This window comes from Anabas testudineus, chromosome 22 (genome assembly GCF_900324465.2).
Source record: "Anabas testudineus chromosome 22, fAnaTes1.2, whole genome shotgun sequence".
NCBI classification, from domain to species: Eukaryota; Metazoa; Chordata; class Actinopteri; order Anabantiformes; family Anabantidae; genus Anabas; species Anabas testudineus.
In genome coordinates, this window is record NC_046630.1 from 8,048,021 (window position 1) to 8,067,683 (window position 19,663).

Below are 19,663 nucleotides of genomic sequence, written 5' to 3' on the forward strand. Positions count from 1 at the left end.
CTGGATTGAACATACACTGACCGGCAATTACTTTGTGGCTTCTTAGTTAGTTGTTGTACCTCACTGTACAACTCTACAAGTCACACATACATCTATATTATTAATATTATTATGGAAACTAGTTTATTATAAGAAAGATGTGTTGAAACCTTGTGTGTTTTTGAGCTATTTTAAAGGTTGTGGCTGATGTTATTCTGTTGACGCTCATGACTAGAAACTTTGCAGCCGTGTGTGTGTGTTTTGTTTTTTTAGAAAGTCTACTCACTCTTCCAGCACTAACAAAAGTAGCAGACGAGCATGGGGCTTTAAAATGAATGTGCATCTTCTTCCCTCTTGTGGCCGGCGAAGTGATCGCATGTGGAAAATAATGGAGGCAAGGTGGCTAAACATTAGTAGGTGTTTGCCTCCATCTAGTGCACAATGAGAATAAAACAGAGAGGGGGGGGTGTGTGGGGGGGGGGGGGGGGGGGGGGGGGGCAGGCTGAAGTCACAGGTTGCTTTACGTAATTCCTGCGTGCGCGTTCGCGATGATAGTCCCGTGATCTGTGCGTCAGCTGCTGTCAAGACAAACACGCAAACTCCGGTAGCGTCTCTGTGCGAGATTTGTTTGGACAACGAATGAAGCTGCTATTCCTCAGAGAGTCCGAGCTGGTAAAGTGTGGACACTGTAGTATTGTTCCCGTCAAGCCGGACCCGAGCGACTCTGACAGGAAGGTGGTTTTACATATGTTTATAGTAGTTAAAGGTTCGGGGTTAAAAAGGTGTTCTGGTTGTAACGCTACAGAGTTAGCGTTAGCTTAGAGGGTTAGCCGCGGAGTTCTACCGGCTTCATTCGTTTAGCTAGTTAGCAAGCTAACGAGCTGATGTAGCTGCGGTGTAATCACGGGGAATGTGTCTTAATGTGTCTCATTTTGTCGAGATGTTCATGTTAGCGCTGGCTAGTATGACATCGTGTGAAGCAGCGAGGTGTGTTTGAAGGAAGGAAGTGGAAGTGGACGTGGGAGCTGAAGAGGTAGCAGCGGGACTGGGCTGCTCAGATAGTTATGAGCAGTTTCAACATTTCAACTAAAAGCTCGTCGTTGAGCGGCGACAGTAAACGTGCAGCGGTCAGCATCGACGCTGCTAACAACAACAAGGAGTGGGATTTACCAAATGCCGATGTGTTTTCTTACTGTCCCATGGACGAAACGATGCAAGCAGGTATGTCCTCAGTCCAGTCGGGGCTGGACGGACACCTGCCGCTCCTGCACCCCAGCGCCCAAGCTGGGTTGCTGTTGGACCTGGGCTCCCCGGAGGCTTACCTCGACAGCGGCTCTCTGGAGTTCGGTGACCACGGTGCAAACGGCGCTGGTCCGTTGTTCGAAAGGAGAAAGAGGTCGAGGTCCAACAGCTCCAGACACCGCTTCAACGACGTGGTCACCGAGCTCGGTCCCGAGGAGGTGAGGTGGTTTTACAAGGAGGACAAGAAAACTTGGAAGCCCTTTGTCGGGCATGACTCACTGAAAGTTGAGCATATGTTTCGGAAATACTACGAGCTGAACCCTGGGGCTACAGGGTCCAAGGTGAGCAGCAGGGAGGGAGAGTGCGACAGTGACTCTGTGCAGAGCAGAGGACTGAACGGTGCAGTACCGGTGGAGACGAGGACCAGCAGTGTGCACGGAGGCTCCGGGTCCTTGGACACATCCACCGTGTCTTCGGATGAGAGGGACCCCGACAGCATTGAAATCAACGTTGAGCCTGTTTGCGTCCGGGGGGGGCTTTATGAGGTGGATATCAAAGAGAGGGAATGCTATCCTGTTTACTGGAAACGTGAGTATCATAAATATAATTCCTGACAGTTATATCTGTGCAGCATCATTCAAATGTCATGTAGCCACAGAGCATCACCACTTTATATTCTGCAGGTTAGTGGCTGACAGCATAATGATTAATGACTCAAGTCCTATTTGGAGACTCATTGTGAGCAAAACCCATCCCTGATCCCATAAAAACCTACGAACCAGCACCTAATTATTCATTTTGTGAAGTTAAATGCTGAGTCCTGCACTATTTTACAGTTTTTCTTTCACTGGCAGAGTTAGTCTAGTTTTATTTGGGAACATCTAAACAGCCAAGGAAGCTGATCCTGCTAACTAATTCATGGGTCTTTCCAGGAAAAAACAGGGAACAAACGAAGGCGGTTACTATAGAGTCTTAGAAAACCTGACCTTGATGAAAGGGTTCATGGGTAGCTGGTGCTTTTGAAGTTTAAGGCTAAGTGACATTTAGAGAAGCATTTTTTTTTTCTGAATGTTGATGCTGTAGATGTAAGTTCAACACAGTGTTATGTTAGCATTTATGACCCCGATACACTGCACTTGAGATGAATATATAAACATGGAAGCAATCAGAAGCATATTTGACAGACAGATATGTTATAGAAATGGAGACAACAAGGTGAAAAGGTCACCGTTTTTAGTGGGAACTTGAAACATATATGTAACATATATGACTCTTATCTATTTTGACCAGATGCAAACCCCCTGTATCTACCATAGGCCCCTATCAGTAATGTTTCTTTCTTGTATGTCTATGTCAGCCTTAGCATTGTGGTGGGCGTCACTCTTTGTGAATAAGAGTATGCTCATGTGTTTTTGACATGAGCTCACACAAGCAGTGTCACTCTGTTCAAAAAGGCTGCTTTTACTCATTCTACATACTCTACTCTCATTCACCACCACAAAATCAGTTAATAATGTCACTCCAGAAGGTAATCAAAACTGGCCTCGCTCTATAAGCCACTGAGACCTGGTCCTCCTGGATTTGCCAGACTTGTTGAGTAAAATGAAAATTAGTTTATGTCCTCTAAAACACAATCTGGGAAGGAGACAGTTTCCTAGAAAGTTTTTTTTGGATTTTTGCTTCACATATACAGAGACATACAGAATACAGAGCAAAATAAAATAAAAAATGGCATTTATTAATGCCTTTAACCCCTAACACTCAAAACTCTTTGAGCTCCTGAACCACAGGTCTTGCTATACGATGTCTAGCCATACATTCGTTGTCTTGTATCTGTGACTAAATCTGTGCCATGTTTACTGTCAGAACAAGACCACATTCCAGTGATGAGAGGCCAGTGGTTTATTGATGGGAGCTGGCTCCCATTAGAAGAAGAGGAGAGTGACCTCATAGAGCAGGAGCACCTGAACCATTTCCGTGGGCAACAGATGCAGGACACATTTGAGACGGATTTGGTGGTCAGGACTGTCGACAGCAAAGATGGTGAGAGAATGGGAAGGACGTGGGTAGAAGAAAAAAGATAATATCATATAATTTAGAACAAAACACCTTATTGTCAGTCTATAACAGGAAATTGTACATTTCTTTAATGGTAAATTCAATGTGCAGTATTTCTCATCTTGTCAGGTAAACAACACAGATATGATGCTGTGTGAGGGTGAGGTGTTACTAGTTATAAATGACATTTAAATGACTGAAGTAAAGCCTTGTGGCAGCGCTGCTCACTGCATAGTTAGGACAAATAAATGGAACAGGTGCTTCCATTCATGTGTGAGTAGGTTTTATTATGTCATCCTTCCAGTGTAAAGCAGGTGCAGCTAAAACATTCTTGCACGTCCCTCTCACAGGGCTGGTTCATGCCAAATGTAGCAGACTTAAGCTGTGAAAGACAATAAGAAAGAAGTTCTTTGATTCAGCAGTCTCCTTAAGGCAGCCAGATCTAAAGGACCTTCACTGGTTTTATGTGTCGGTGTGTGAATGTGGCAGATAAATAAAGAGACGCACAGAGAAAAAGATAGAACAACTGTTAAAGAGAGTGAGAAAGGTTTTAGTATGCATTATAAGAACTGAAACGGAAACATGCATCAGAGCATCACCAATGTAAACTGGAACAAAATATAAAATCAACAAATGGAAGTTAAAATTGTCCATATTTCTTCTGGTTGGTTATATTTGAATAATTGCTGCATAAGGACAAAAATTATTCTAAATAAAGCAAAGCCTCAATGAGACCTTAAACAGCTTATTAATGTATATTGCAAATTAATCCAGTTGTTTTGCTAGTCTTAATCTTCTTTCACTGCAAAGTGGCCGATATATATAACCCTTTGTAAACAAATGATGGCTCATAAATAAAGCTGTCAACAGAACAGAGGAAAGCAGTTACAGTAGGCTGTGCCATCTCACATGCATCATTATTATGTGTCATGTACTGAGTCATGGTCAGTATTCTGGGCGGAGGAATTGTAGTAGTAGTGAGAGGAATAACTAGAAGGTCACTCCTGAACTGGAAACATTAGTGTACATGTACACATAGATACTGAATGATCTCGACATGATCGGACATAAACAGCCACAGAAAACAGTGGTAACACAGGCAACTTATGTGCAATGTGCGTGAAAAACACTGCAAGGGCATCCTCTAGGCCTGTTGTTACAGGGAACATTTACAGTAGAGTGTTTTTACCTTGGAACTAATAATCTGAAGCACTTGGAGCTGTGAGAAGGCTACCGTTATAAATGTATCATAAAGTGAAAGAGCAAGCTGCACTCTGACATTACTGCAGTACATACATTCCCCTTGCTATCTTGTTCTCTCTCTACCTCCCTATCTCTGCTGTCTCCTTTCCACCCCCTGTTTGTGCTTCAGTAGCTTGCTGAGATGAAAGATTAGTGAAGCAGAAGACATATGGTAGGCGTACCGGTGTGCTATGCAAGCATAACATCACAATGTGAGAAGGGCCACTGCTACAAAAAGGGCACAAGTGTGCTGTTCTGTAATGATACAAATGTACTTTTCTGCCGATGTTTTATGAATTTTAAATAAAGAAGGCTACATAAGAATTAAAAGGCATGATATAGTGAATTCTATAAAGAAAATTAAGTCAGTTTTGGTGTTACAATTGTAAATTGACTCTCTGAAAATGTGAAATTATTTAGTTAATAGCTTTTGTGAACCGGAAGCGATGGATTGTCATTCACGATTGAATTATTCGTTATTTAATTCACCATCCTTTATTAATTTTCTGTGTTGCTGTTGGTAATTTTCTTTGAAGAGTGACTTCTGCAGTACAAGCACAGAGGTAAATTAACAGCGATCCCAGACTGGGAACTCATGACATCAGAAGTTATAGCTCTCATTTGGTGAAGCTGAAAATAGCAAAAAAAAAAAGCCATTGCAGTTGTCAGATTTTATAAATGGCTTTTAATATTTTGATTTGGACAACTTTGATAAAATTAAATATTTAGTTATGACTCATTGATGATAATTTTTTCCAGATAAACATTTATGAAATGGAAAGAGAGGATACAGAAAACATTTAATTATGAGAGCATCCTGTCCATCCACTTCTCTCATTTGTGTGTACTGCAGTATAGACCAGTATTATGGTAACTATAGGGTGTGTCCGGAAACTTCCATTATACTACTTAGAGCCTCCAATGTCAGCTGTCCTTATAACACTTTTATTTTTGACTTAAGACTTGCTTAACACATGCTTATCAGATCCACAAGTTAATTACTCAACTAATAGGTAGTTCTTGAAATTGTTTAAAATCTTTAGGTATCAGGAGGGAAAGATCTAATCCTGTAAGTATGTGCTAGCCTACAGTACAGCTCAGTGACGACATTAGCCAGTCTTGTTTGATCTGATCCTCATTGCTGTGCCCTCAGTTGATAGATAGATATATCTATCAACTATATATATATAAATTTACCGCACAAGGTTTTGTGTTCCTTATGATTACCACAGGGAGGATTCTGTGCATTCTAAAAACTACATTCATTAGGGGATTCATCAGTGCTGTAATGGCCAAATACACTTTGCTGATAGCTTTTAAAGCAAGCAAACTTCTGTGCACTCAGCAAGTTTCTCCTCCTTAGCTTTTCACCACTGCTGAGGGAGACGCTGCTGACATTTGCAAGTCTGATGTCTGTGTTATCACAGAATGAATGATTTAGTCACATCTGAGACTGAGACTGATTTGATTAACAAATGCTGAGGAGACCTTTGTGAGTGTTGTGATTTAATTGAACTAGTTTGATGTATATTTTAGGTTGTATTTAACCATTTGGTTAAAGATTGAATACAGATACATGACTTTTTGTAGTTATATCAGTGCAAGGTTTCTGTCTACGAGTGTTTTTTTTAATGTGTGTATCACACGTGTGTTGATGTCCTTTTTTTGCAAAAGACAATAATATTCTATTAGTAGTGATCATAACTTATATTGCAAAAACAATCACATTCTTTCAATGAGGATTTTAAATATATAGTTTTTTAATTATTATAGGAATCTGCTATGTTTCACTTATATCAAGTAATTTTGTTTTACTGGGCATTGTTTCACCTTTAGATCAATGCTAAAATTCAGACTCCAATTCCAAGAACTTTACTAATATAAAAAATATCAGCGAGGTACATGGCTTGATATCATTGTAACTTATTTACAAAAAAATGCTATAATCATTTTCTCTACAGAACGATGTCACAATGAGCCCTGCAGTGCATTATTTTCTTATTTGTGTGTAATCTCAGAGATACGTAAACTACTGTTTTTTTTTTTTTTTTGAGTGGGCTTCCAAATCAATAAACCTAAAATGATTCTAATATGCAAAGTATAAATAATTCATAAACCCAAATGGAAACATAAATGTTAGATGCTAAATAAATAAATACCGTTGCATTTTTCAGGAGCTTACCAGTGTATGACATAACACATTTTAAAGAAAAGGTGGTTAAGTTTATGACATGTATAGTTTTCACAGCAAAGACAGTATATTTGTGTAATGATTAAATCAGATGCTACCTCAGTCATCTTGGGCGCATGTCAAACAGTGCTGCATTTTTGGCTGCCGGTCTACAGTATTACTTGTTTATTTGGCTAATTTCAATGACATGTACCTGCATTCACCAGGCTGTATCAGTAACCAGTTCAGGCTCTGTATCCAGAGCCTTGCAGTGGTAACCTGGTAGCAGTGCAGCTTGATAGATTGGCCTGTTCACAAGTGATGACAGCGGTAGCCTGTGTGATGGACACCAGGCTAATGCCCATTACTCACTCTCTGTTGGTTGTTAGTTCTCTCCCACCTGCCCCCTTTCTATCTACCTTTTCTGTTCAAATGGAGTGGATATCAGACGAGTGCTAAAACTACATGTCACAAGCGCAAACGCTGTCAAGGTACTGTAAAAACACCTCTTTTTTGTACTTCTGCTGTATTAGATCTGCTAGCTTACATCCTCTCTTCTTTTAGGTCCTTGGTCTCTATGGGCCTGGTAGCTAGAACTTCTCCTTTTGTGCTGTTGCTGTGACCCAGAGTTTAGTACTGCTATGGCTGGTTTTTGAAGAAACCTGTCAATCTCTCATGTCCTTAATAGGAAAGTCATTTGGCATGGTTCACTCAACTACTAGAGCATGCCCCCAGAAAATAATATAGATCTAAAATAAATGAGCTGGTCCTCAAAAAAGCCATCTACTTTACTGCTGTACTACCTACCTCTCCAACCCCCAACTCCCATCTTCTCTCTCACTGCTGTCTTTCTCACATCCCCTATGGCATTAATGAATCACCAAGCACAAATGATGAGCTGAACAGAGGAGCCATTGTGGCCCTTTACTATAGCCCCCAAATAAGTAGTGTAGAGTCCTCTTTGAGGTTCATCACTGACCTAGTTTCTGGGTGTACTGACCCTTATCAAAGTTGCTGAAGAGAGTGTTTGTCCTCTCATAGTAAATCGCAGATGGTCATTCAAGTATAGTAATTCAAATTTCCAAAATGGGATTTTTTTTAAATATTACACCAACATTGCCCTAATATTCTGTTTTTTTCTGCCTAACAAGAGGTAGGAAAACCTTAGGAAGTATATGCAGCTGCTATGTTTGTCATGACATGGACAAAAATAGATATAAATAGAAATGGTTGTAGCTGGTATCTTGCTTTAGAAAACAAATCTCGCTGCCTCGGATGAGTAGTATAGCATATTGCACATGCCATTGGCTTTAGGAGCCCTTCTCCTTTTATTCTCTGTTCTGTACGTATTTCATTTTTCCAAACTCCCATACATTTGTTTTGTGTTGCTTTTTTTCTACTTTAAAAATTTACTTGTTTTTTTTTATGTTTTGTCACATTATTCAGCTGTTGTCCCTTACTTTATAACTCCCTGCCTCACCCTGTGTTCCACAAATCTCATTTTCCATTAGAGAACTAGCTCAGTAAACTCCCTCTCCTTTCTGCTCCTCTGTACACTTCAATCCCCTCTTTCTCTCTCTTTCGTTTACAACTGGTTGCCTTTGATTGTAAAACAGGAAGTGTCCAAGTACAACCCCTCACTCCAATCCACTGCTTTATTTTCACTTGCAACTTGTATCAAACTAACATTTGACACTGAAAAGGCCAGCTAACTGGAGAAGTTCTTCATCTTTTAGCTGATCTTTAAGACCTCCTGTTTTACAGTGAAGTTACCAATGCAGCCCAACAGTCTAATGTGGTCTTCTGTTTTTAACTGTGTGTAGCTCTCATGCTACATGGAACTGTTGTCTTACATTTTAATCCAAAAAGAAAAGGAGGCCACTTTAAGCTGTTAAGCCAAACTGGGTGGTGAAAGGTGCTCTTCTCAGTAGAGATTGGACCATTTCACTGCTGCTGTCATGGAGTAGTTTAGTGATCTTCTGTATGGTGGTAGAGGTAGAAGTATATGTTGCTTTGCTGAGGATCTGAAGATAAATTGAAATGCGTGACAAGAAGGCCAAATGTCTTACGTCAAGTTCCCCCTGGTCATGAACCTGTCTGTTTTATATGACTAGGAAAACACTGCCATGCCCTTGTCATTCTATATTTGACTGGTGCCTTTTAGTCCAGAACCTGTGCTCCTTGTGACCAACTACTCTTCTTTTGGACCTGATTGTCCTCCTTCCTTCAGTGGTCACTCATTTTCAGACTGGTTGAGCTCAGAGTGAACAGTACTCAGCTGCAGAGCAATGACTGCTAAGCCTTATTACTCACGAGTCATGCTTGGTAAATGAAGAAATTGCTGACCTGCCTAGCTCAACTCCACAATGTGACTATGTAAAACACATAGTCATGATATAGTGTGGCTTATTAGATTAATTTGCATTGAACGTAGAAAGTGTGCCTAAATGTTTTAAATGTATTTTAACTCCTGTCCTGTAGACCTGGCCAGAGTATTGCCAAGTAATGCCAAAACATTTCTGTTTGTATTTCAACTACTTAATAATGGTACATATGGTATGTACAAAAGACATTCAGTAAGTGTTGTCAGTGTGCATAATAAAACACCAATGATACAACAATAATACAATGATAATGTTTGCTCTAGACTTCCACCATTTTCTTTTACATTGTTTGTCGGACAGTATACTCTCAAGCTAGCAAAGAATGTTATCTCGAGCATTGCATCTCTCCCTTTACCTTGTGTTTGCAATGGAATGGGCCCTAACTGTGTGCTGGACCCATGCCAAAGTCTTCCACTAGTCTCATCCAGATGAACTTGACTTCACAGGCCATTTTAAGGACATACTGCAGAGACATAAATAACTCAAGCCAACCAGTTTCATTTGTCTCTCTTAAGCGTTTGTAGCAAATATTGCCCTATCTCTTGCTTTACCTCTGCTCTTACTTGCTCTAGTCACAGCATTACACTTTGAAGCAACAGCCTTAAAGTGAAAATGAAATGGCATATTTCGCATTATATAGTTATCTCATTCTCATTCCATCTCAGAATGGTGATACACAAGCAGGAAAGACAAGCAAGAGCAGAAATTTAGCAATCATGGTGTGTGATACTTTAAAGTATTTTTCTTTCCTACTGCAGATCAATGCTACGGACTGCATTTGATTGAGCTGTTTGAACTTGTAGTTTTTGTACAGCATTTAAGATCATCATTACTTGGTGTGGTCATATCTCTCCTCTCTGTACTTCCCCTTATAATTGGTAAACACAACACTTTAAGGTGAACTGTTTGCCTTTTCTGTTTCCTAATTTTGCCTTTTCTTTATCCAAATTTCCACACCATCTGCCAGTATCTTCCTCTCTGTTTCCTTTACTTACATTTACTCACTCCTCTCTGACTGGTCCCCTACAGCTATCCACAGTCTAAAGCTGAGCCGGACACATGTGGATTGGCACAGCGTGGATGAGGTCTACCTATACAGTGATGCCACCACTTCCAAAATTGCACGCACCGTCACCCAGAAACTGGGATTCTCCAAAGGTCTGTAATCACACACTGTCATCATCTATCCAGGTAATATGGTAGATAAACAGTATCCTAATCATAGTGCTCTTGTGTGCTTTTATTTCATCAGTAGTTCAACTGTGAATAACTATGATGATGGACATGTTGAACATTACATCTGCTAAGCATGTTAGCATTTTAATGCCTAGCTCAGATACCACTGTACAATTCAGTCTTCCACAGATTTAGCATAACTGGAGGTTCTGAAATAGTTTGTAATCCCTTAACCCTAACCCAATAGGTTGACACCTTTGCCAACTTATCTGTCCATCTACTGCACAAATCATGCTTAATACTGTATTTGCAGTGAGCATTCATTTGCTACTACTGGCAACCAGTACTAGCACACAATTATTTAAACATGGCCAGTTTGAGTTTGGTCTCTTAACAGGATTAGTCCTGGAAATCACACAGTGTCCATCTGCTGTGTTCAGGGACTAAATTGGAGTGTGATATGGAGTTTGATTTGCATAGAGAACTCTAATCTGTTACAGTATCCAAGCTCTATGGTTTATGTTCACATCCATCACAGATTATGAAAGGAGGAGCTGACATTGGCTATCTTTCCCCTGACACAAAATGCCCAGTGAGGGAGAATCTTTTTAGTTCTATCCAGGCAGCAGCACATTCCATCTTAACACCTCAACATACAGCACTTGACTGGACTAAACTACAGATTTTAAATATAGACACAGCATACACCTGAGCACATGCTGGCCACAAAGTTTTGGGTCACAGACATAGAAAGACTGTGTCTCACCTACTGGCCTCGTTGGACGTAGAACAGCATGACTCAGATATTTATAGCCCTCTAAGGAGTAGGTTGAGTCCATGTTTATCAATGCAGTATAGTGTAGTACACAGTTGTACAATAAATACAGTAATGTTATATCCCTGTTGTTTTTGCTCTTCCAGCCTCCAGCAGTGGGACACGGCTCCATCGTGGTTTTGTTGAAGAAGCCTCACCTGAGGATAGACCCCCTCAGACTACTCACATTGTCTTTGTGGTCCATGGGATTGGACAGAAGATGGATCAGGGACGCATTATTAAAAACACTGGAATGTGAGTTGCTATTTGATTTGATTGAGGTATTCTGTGAATGCATGCATAGTTACAGCAAAAGAAGTTATTTCAAGTATTTCTCTTGATAACATTGAACTTACAGCCTTTGTATTTTGTTCTCCTTCACTCCTCTCCCCAGATTTATCACACTCTTTGTGTTCTGCTGTTCTTGTACAGTATTCTTTGTATCGTTAATGTGCCTACACTCTGGTGGCCAAAAACGCACTACGCATCAAAAACTGGAGAAAAAATATAACACAATAGTTTTTAGAAAAATACTAGAAAATATTGTTTTCAGACCCAGTGTTTCAGTGTTGAAACTGTAAACAACTAACCAACCACTTAAACATAACTCCTGATTGTCTTAATTGCACTGAGCACCGCAAACAAGACTTCAGACAGTTAAATGTATGTCTCAGAAGTTTAGTGCATAAAAGCAGAAGCAGGATTAGTGTGTAGAACTAGAAAGTTACAGTGAAGGAGCACTAAAAAACAGGTTTCGAACCTTTTTAAGAATGATGCTGTAGCAAATTCTTACTGCAGCTTGTCAGTGACAAACTATTGATAAATTGTTATGTAAGCTAGCTTTCTAAAAATGTGTCTTTGTTTGAAGACATAACCTGCCCTACATGGAACCAGTGTGTTGGCCTTGTTCACCAAAGCTTACAATACCACTGCAGGCAGTAGTACAGAATTTGTGGACTAGAGCCATCTGTGTCTCTGTGTCACAAAGTCAACGTCAGGCCACAGCTTAGTCCAGGTAAGCAGGTAAAGTAGATCAAGTCAAACTGCAGAGCTCTTTAGCCTCTCTCCCAGCATATACACTTTCCTCAGCCAAGAGGAGAGATCGACCTGGCATGTCTAGCCCCTTTTTTCTTGTTTAAGAGTTAAGATCTTGGTCATCAGAGTTTGGTCAGCAGAAGTCAAAAAGAAAACTGTGGAGGTTTATTATTAAGCTCTAAAAAAATCAAGGATTGTCTCTTTAAAATGTATTTAGCTAAACCTAGTATTTTAAATGTAAGAACTAGGAAATACGCGTGGGTGCATTAGAGCTCCATTCAAGGACCTAAAGCCTCTCTCAACCTCCATTTACCCAAGTCAACATTGTGTATTTGGTGCATCCAGCAAGCCAATAATGCTCCATAATGCAACTCGCAGCAGTATAACTATTGTGTATGTGTTGCTACATGAGTGAACAGTAAAATGGACTTCATTCTTCTCTTCTAGTCAATCATTAAAGTCTGTGAAAGAATGAGTTCAAACCCAGCCTCCCTAGTCTGTCTGTGCCGGAGCTGGATATACATAGATGATGTTATTCATCCACTGAGAACCTGTCATTATCTGCTGCTGCATTGTCTGCTGTCCTGACAATGTGATGATGACATTGTTTCCAAGCACTTTTGTTGCCTGTCTGAATGTTATAGCACACCAGCCAACTTGTGCCAAAATGCACAAATGAATAAAATGTACAATGTTGTCCTCATGTACTCTCTGTTCTGTATTGTGATGTGTCTGATCAGGCTGAGGGAGGGGGTGAGGAAGATGGAGGAGAAGCACTTTTCAGAGCACAATGATGAGCATGTTGAGTTCCTGCCTGTCGAGTGGCGCTCCAAGCTGACACTGGATGGAGGTTTGTGTGTGTTTTTTAAAGTGTGTATACATATGTATTTATTGTTATTGTTTGGTTTGTGCCTTTGTGAGCAATGTACGTCATCTTGTTCTCTCTGGTAATAAAAAACACCTGTTATAAATAAATACTAAACTACTAAATATACTATTAAATTAAGGTTCTAGTGTTAAAACAGAATGTTTCACCTTGGGCTCTGGGATCTTCCTAAAATGTTATTTTTCCCCAATGTTATTTTTTTTATTTGTCTTATTTAAATAGTTGGTTGGCTGAAGAGGCAGTGAAATTGTGACATTAAAGCATTTGGTTTTAGAAAAGTTTATTGTATATACAGAATGAATACAGAACCCATCATATGGCATAACATCTCTGTGTATTTTGATATTTGTGTAGATACGGTAGACTCAATCACACCAGACAAAGTAAGAGGACTGAGGGATCTCCTCAACAGCAGTGCTATGGACATCATGTACTACAACAGCCCCCTTTACAGAGATGAGGTGGGAATCACATTCTTCTTACTATAGAAGAATATATGACAATATTTATTTATATCAATTATATTACTATAATGTCTGTTGGTTTGATGAATCTCCCATTAAACATCTCCACTTCCTGGCTCTCTAGATTACCAAGGGGCTCACACAGGAGCTAAACAGACTGTATACACTCTTCTGCTCTCGGAATCCTGAGTTTGAGGAGAACGGAGGCAAAGTGTCTATAGTGGCTCACTCCCTTGGCTGCGTTATTGCCTATGACATCATGACAGGATGGGATCCTGTGCGATTCTGTCTGCAGGAGCATCACACTGTAGAAGAGGAGCTGGACCTGCACTGGATGTCCTATGAAGAGCGGCACCTTTTAGAGCAGCAACGAGTTACAAGAAATAGGTACAAATGGCTTCTGGGTTTACATTGTCAGCAAGGATTGCATGTATAGCTGTGCTCTCAAGATATTTTTATAAAAATCAGAAAGATTCTTTTCACATGTTTCTGTGTCATTTATTGTGTGCATCATTACCTTATTGAAACAAGAAGCCGCAGGAAAAGGGTTGTTAATTTATTTTAAGCAATACAGAAATTGAAAACTGTCTTGAAACAAATGGTCTCTACAGATGATAGGAATGAGAGTGTGTGTGTGTCTAGTTGTAATAAAATTTAATTAGATTACAATTGATTGTCAACCTAGGGTTTTCATATGGTACTTTATGGGCATTGATTTTGCTTCTAACAGGTTACGAGAACTGGAAAATCAGCTCCTTACACTGGAGGCTTCTAAACCCTCTGCACCCCCAGCTCTCAAATTTAAGGTAAGAATCACTTGTGTTATTACAATATGACATTACTCTGAATAGATGAAGAAGATAAGCACCATGAATTAACTTTTGCTCATTGATGTTTCCTATACTAATATAATAATTAAAAAAAATTTTAATGTGACAATGTCAACATATTATTTATTTTTTATGAAATAACAAGTATTTTCAAATGAAACTGTTGCACGTTGTATGAAACTGAAAGAAATGTGACTGTTTAATCAAAAGGGTAGATCACAGTACTACATGTATAAACACTCCCTTACATTTATACCTTCTTTTCATCTTTTGTCTTTCAGGTGGAGAACTTCTTCTGCATGGGTTCTCCTCTGGCAGTGTTCTTGGCCCTGAGAGGAATTCGTCCTGGTAGCAGCTGCCACCAGGACCACATCCTGCCCACCTCCATTTGTAGCAGGCTCTTTAATGTCTTTCACCCTACAGACCCTGTGGTTAGTGTCACTACAGATGCTCTCTCTCAATTATAGAGTACTGTAAGTAATGTTTCTGTACTGTAAGTAAGCTGAAACTTGTTTGCTTTTTTTCAGGCCTACAGACTGGAGCCCCTCATTCTCAAACATTATAGCAATATTGCACCTGTCCAGATACATTGGTAAGAACCTAAATTGTATGACACTTTATGTGCACACTGAATGTTTTCAAAGTATGTATCTCCTGAATATTTGGATTTGTATTCTTGATCAGGTGTAGTGCCATTAACCCCACGCCCTATGATGAGATCCGGCTGACCTTTCTGAATCTGGTCAAAGACCCAACATCAGACAGTGAGAGCATCCCCAGCCCGAGCACTTCTCCTGTTCTTCCTCGCAGGCATTATGGAGAATCCATCACTAATCTGGGCAAGGCCAGCATACTGGGTAATGAATTACTCATATTTGTCAAATTGTGCTCCTTATCAAACTTTGATGGTGGAAATGATTAGAACTAGACATGATAGTGATGAATTAGATACAGTAAAACTGCATTTTGTGTATGATTTGATAAAAAGTCTTAAAATTGTTGAATAAAGCCAAAATATGTTAAACTTAAAAAAAATGATTCTCTGTAGTATACTTAAAAAAGTTTTACATTTTGTAAAACCGGCATTGGGGAATATGAGTTCTGACAGCAGAGGGAAATACAGAGAATGAGCTGAGCAAATTAAAAGAAAAATTCAATTCACTCAGAAGATGGTGCTAATCCCCAAGGTAAAATCCATTCTTTCAAGGTTCTCAGATTTGATATTTAAAGTAATGAGAGGCTCAGTTGGAGTACAGTTTAATGTCAACAGTGCCATCATGTGGAGAAATGGTGCATAGATCCATACACTTTATTTCTCCTAAAGCTGAAATCTGAAGCACACTCTCTCCCTTCCACACATTCTCATTATAGGAGCAGCGAGCATAGGGAAGGGCATTGGAGGCATCCTCTTTTCAAGATTCTCACGCTCCAACAGCCAGCCCTCTGTGTCTTTAGGACTTGAGGGAACTGCAAACACTGAGGAAGAGGAGCAGAAGAAAACAGAAAGCCAGTCAGCATACGGTCTCTCCACCATGGCTCGACCCACCTCACCCACCACAGATACATCACGTACGTTCACCTACTTGTTAAACTTTTATAGACGGTCTCTCTTTTGATTTTATAAATTCATAGTGGAAGTTTATTATGAGGGAATTGGTTATTAACTCACACACTCTATTTATGTCTCATAGTGGAGTTGGTGCGACGGATCGACTTTGAGCTCAGAGAGGGTCTGGTGGAGAGCCGCTATTGGTCAGCAGTGACCTCACACACAGCATATTGGTGCTCACATGACATAGCACTCTTCTTGTTAACCTTCATATACAAGCAGAAGGTGACGCCCTCTGACCCAGCAGAAGATACCCCAGAGCCAGACTGAAGAAGCATGTTCATTATAGCACACACATCTGATTGGTGTCATCTTCTTGACGAGATACAAAGAAAGACTTTGCTTATTTTTCATGCGCACAAACCTCTCAAATACACTAATTCTTTGCTTCATCTCCTTATGATCCAATCCTTTTGCAACTTCAAATCATAACTGACAAACTGCCGTCATTACAAGATGTGCATTTTTGTCTCTTTTTTTGCTGTTTGTACATAATCACTCACCCTAAGGGTGACCCTATTGGACCAGGAACCCCTAAGGAGGTGCACCGTTTGTGAGTAGGACCACAAAACCCATATTAACATGAAATATTATTCTAATGAGTTATTTGCATAGGAATTTAGATGTATAGAGAGGTAACTTCAACATCCCCAAGTCGTTAACCTTATCTCAAAAATTTGCCGCCTGTTGATAAAGTGTCAGTGTGTTTCCTTTTAGTTATTGCTTCAGATCTCTCCCAAAGACTCCAAGACTGGAGCTCTGTGACACACATGCTCCACCCTTGGTCACTGAGGCCTCAAGTTCTGTGTTGGATCTTTACCTTTTTTTTTTAATGAAGAAAAGAGAAATAGGATTGTCAGAAACAACAATTCCTTTAAGATAAATACTGCATGCATGCTGCATTGCTGGCAAGCAAATGCGATGCCTTTTAAAATTAGTCAACAATGTTACTTATGTGGAAAATTTGTTTTGTTTTTTAAATGTGGGGCATTATCTTTTGGCATTTTGAAGTATGAAGAAAGACATAACAAACAAGTTTTAGTGTTTGTTAGTGTAGTATCTTGACAAATGGGCACCAAATAAAACATGAGCAAAGCACCAGTTTTATATTCTACTCAAAAATAGACTTCCCTTTTAAGTTCAGTTTTCAGGAACAAATTAATGATCATTTTTGTTTTACTAACAGGGACAAAATGTGTCTCACTAACAACAGTAACAGCTGAACACCCTACAGGATAACTTTAGTTTCTTTATGGCATTTATGTACAGAGGTTTACAACCATGGGGGTTGTGTCACGACAGGTCTATCTACACACAACTATCTTCAAGGCTGGACATAGTTATTTTCTTACAGTTTATGAATCCAAATCATAATCTAAAGTCAGTTTATAATTTACATACTAGACAACAGTTTTCCCCAAAGCAATCTCAATAATTTAATGTAAATTCCATGCTTGTATATAGAGTTATGGAGATAATTTACCATTCCGTACCTTTATATTAATATCCAGATTGAATCAGTGGCATTAGATGTATTTTTTCTTAAAAAATAAAAATATTTTTCTTAGATATTTTCACGTTGTTGTGGGATTAAACCTGGATCTCAGCCCAGGAAAATTCTACCTGGTCAAAAAACATTTGCGTCTGGCTTGTTAGCTGCACAGCTTTAGTAATGCTAAGGCTAATTCTTACTTCAAGGGAATGTAATAGTCCAATAATCTAGAGAAAACTAGATTATTTTATATTGTGAGGCTTCTGTGATGCATTGCACACAAAATTTGTATTCTATATTGTTTGCCTTTTTTGGGGGGGAATTGGTGATTAATTCACACTTTCTCTTTTGGAGCAGTGGACATGCTCGCCAGCTTGTCCTGCCTTAGGTTTGTTGGGTCGGGGAAAAAAAAAAATCCTGATGTGATTGTAGAAGGTTTACTCACTTTGCATGTTAACATGTTAGTAGTAAATGGATGTTTGAGCAAGACAGCGCAGAGTGCCAACACACAAGCAACTTTGTGGTCGTTACTAAGTAGAAAATCATTCGTGATTGTTTATGGATTTCTAATGAAATGAGTTTAAGACATTTGGATGAGGAAATGGAACTACCCCTAAATGACTGTTCATGATGTTACATGTGACAGAGTTGATTATTGTTGATTTCAAAGTTCCTTTGTTTCCTACTTGTCATAATATTGTAGTTATAAAAGAGCTTATTTTAATTTGCTATTGTGCAAGCTGCTGCTTTACTGATCCACACAACAAAGGGGCTGTTGTTGAGTGGTCAACCGCTGAATGGAATCAGTTTATTGGTCTCTGTTGTCTGTGTTGGGTGTGTAACTAAAACCAGGCTGCCTTTAAGATGACCACACAAATAAGAGCATGTCATATGAAGAAGTGTTTCTACATTCGACCTGTTGGACATCACTCATTGACCAGCCATGCATTCCACAGACATAGAGAAAACTTCCCACTATTGATTTTATTTATTCATTTTTGAGCATGTGTTACACTGCAGCAACAAAAAGGCATTTCAAGCCGTTATTTAGTGAAAGGTTCAGGTGTTGTCACAGTTTACAGCAGAATGGCCCACAGAAATATGTTACCACAATAAAAATAAGAAATTATTTATTGAAACTTTTTTTTGGATGTACTGAATCAAATGTGTAAGATTTGCGTCAGACACAACTGTTGCTCTAACTTTCAACTGAGGTCTGGGAAAGTGTTTCTTTGTCTATCATTAGAGCTGTGCAATAACCCATGCCTGTAATGGATTCTAACTGCCATCCAAAGCAATGTATTTATTTCATTTTATTAAAGCATTTCTTTTTTTAATACAGCATCAACAACTTTTTACTCTTGTCATGATTCAAGGGGGAATAATCAAGTAAGAATGTTACATTTGGAAGTTCTCTCTGGTAGGTTAATGTTGAACTCAGTGGAGAAAGACAGTCCCACAGCTCATTTCCACACTGTTTTTGGAGGAAAATGGAGCCATTTGTTTTGTCTGAAACTCCGATCAGATTCCTTCTGAGGCACCCCCTGCTGTGAGCAACAAAGCTGACTTATACATCATGAATAGGCTGCATTGTGATCCACAAGCAGTTATAGCTTCCACATGAGTTACTGGGGTTTTTGATGCAGTTTAGCAGCATCTGCAAAGGCAGGGCTCACAGATGGGACCAGTTATCACAGCAGTGGTTGTAATTAATAATGGATTTGAACCTGCTGTTCTGTTTGTGGCCAGAAGAGGTCAGTCATTTATATGTAATACTGGAACAAAGCTCCAGTGACCATCTGGTCTTCAGTCTTTTCCTATTCCTCTTAACTAATCGCAGCGTTTTGACAGTTGTTAATTTTTTTATTTATAATTGTGTGAGTTGGTCAATTATTATATTATTATATTATTATATTTTATGTTGCTAATAAATTATGTTCTATTGGCATAAAACATGAAAGATGCTTCTTGTGTAACCAATAAAATACGATCTTCAATCCAAATGGCAAAAAAAAACTTTTTTTTTCTAAAGGTTACTCATGCAGGCAGGCCTGCCCTCACATCCTCCATGTCTCTGCTGCCTCCCGCTCCCTTCACTACTCACTCCTCATCCACATCAGCAGCAGCCAAGCCAGCTCTCTATCTGACTCTCCTGTGCTGCATCTGACTGACTCAACTGTTTACTCTGCAATTAAAACACAGCCTATAAAAGGCAATGGATCAGCTGCCAGACACTGACGAGGGGGTCAGAGCTGCAGGGAGAGAGGTTATAAATCGCTTTG

General features: G+C 39.5%; 1 protein-coding gene across 2 annotated transcripts; it reads left to right on the plus strand.

The window, feature by feature from the left end:
- The first annotated feature begins 540 nt into the window (after positions 1-540).
- On the plus strand, positions 541-19,284 carry ddhd1a (DDHD domain containing 1a). Of its 2 annotated transcripts, XM_026339257.1 has the most exons (14): positions 541-1,809; positions 3,088-3,264; positions 7,081-7,182; positions 10,105-10,233; positions 11,173-11,320; positions 12,841-12,950; positions 13,341-13,447; positions 13,575-13,837; positions 14,181-14,256; positions 14,562-14,711; positions 14,808-14,872; positions 14,965-15,137; positions 15,652-15,849; positions 15,972-19,284. In XM_026339257.1, the coding sequence occupies exons 1-14, from the start codon at positions 1,044-1,046 to the stop codon at positions 16,157-16,159; spliced, it is 2,652 nt and encodes an 883-aa protein (XP_026195042.1). In that variant the 5' UTR covers positions 541-1,043; the 3' UTR covers positions 16,160-19,284. The 2 variants fall into 2 exon arrangements, with proteins under 2 accessions (XP_026195042.1, XP_026195043.1); XM_026339258.1 differs by lacking the exon at positions 7,081-7,182 and having other exon boundaries at positions 542-1,809.
- Positions 19,285-19,663: the final 379 nt, after the last annotated feature.

What these genes read in the sequence shown, in the direction of transcription:
- ddhd1a (XM_026339257.1), top strand. Translation starts at nt 1,044, where the DNA reads ATGAGCAGTTTCAACATTTCAACTAAAAGCTCGTCGTTGAGCGGCGAC. An exon ending in ATTATTAAAAACACTGGAAT is followed by an intron (nt 11,321 to 12,840) that starts GTGAGTTGCTAT and finishes GTGTCTGATCAG; the next exon opens with GCTGAGGGAGGGGGTGAGGA. An exon ending in GCCCCCTTTACAGAGATGAG is followed by an intron (nt 13,448 to 13,574) that starts GTGGGAATCACA and finishes CTGGCTCTCTAG; the next exon opens with ATTACCAAGGGGCTCACACA.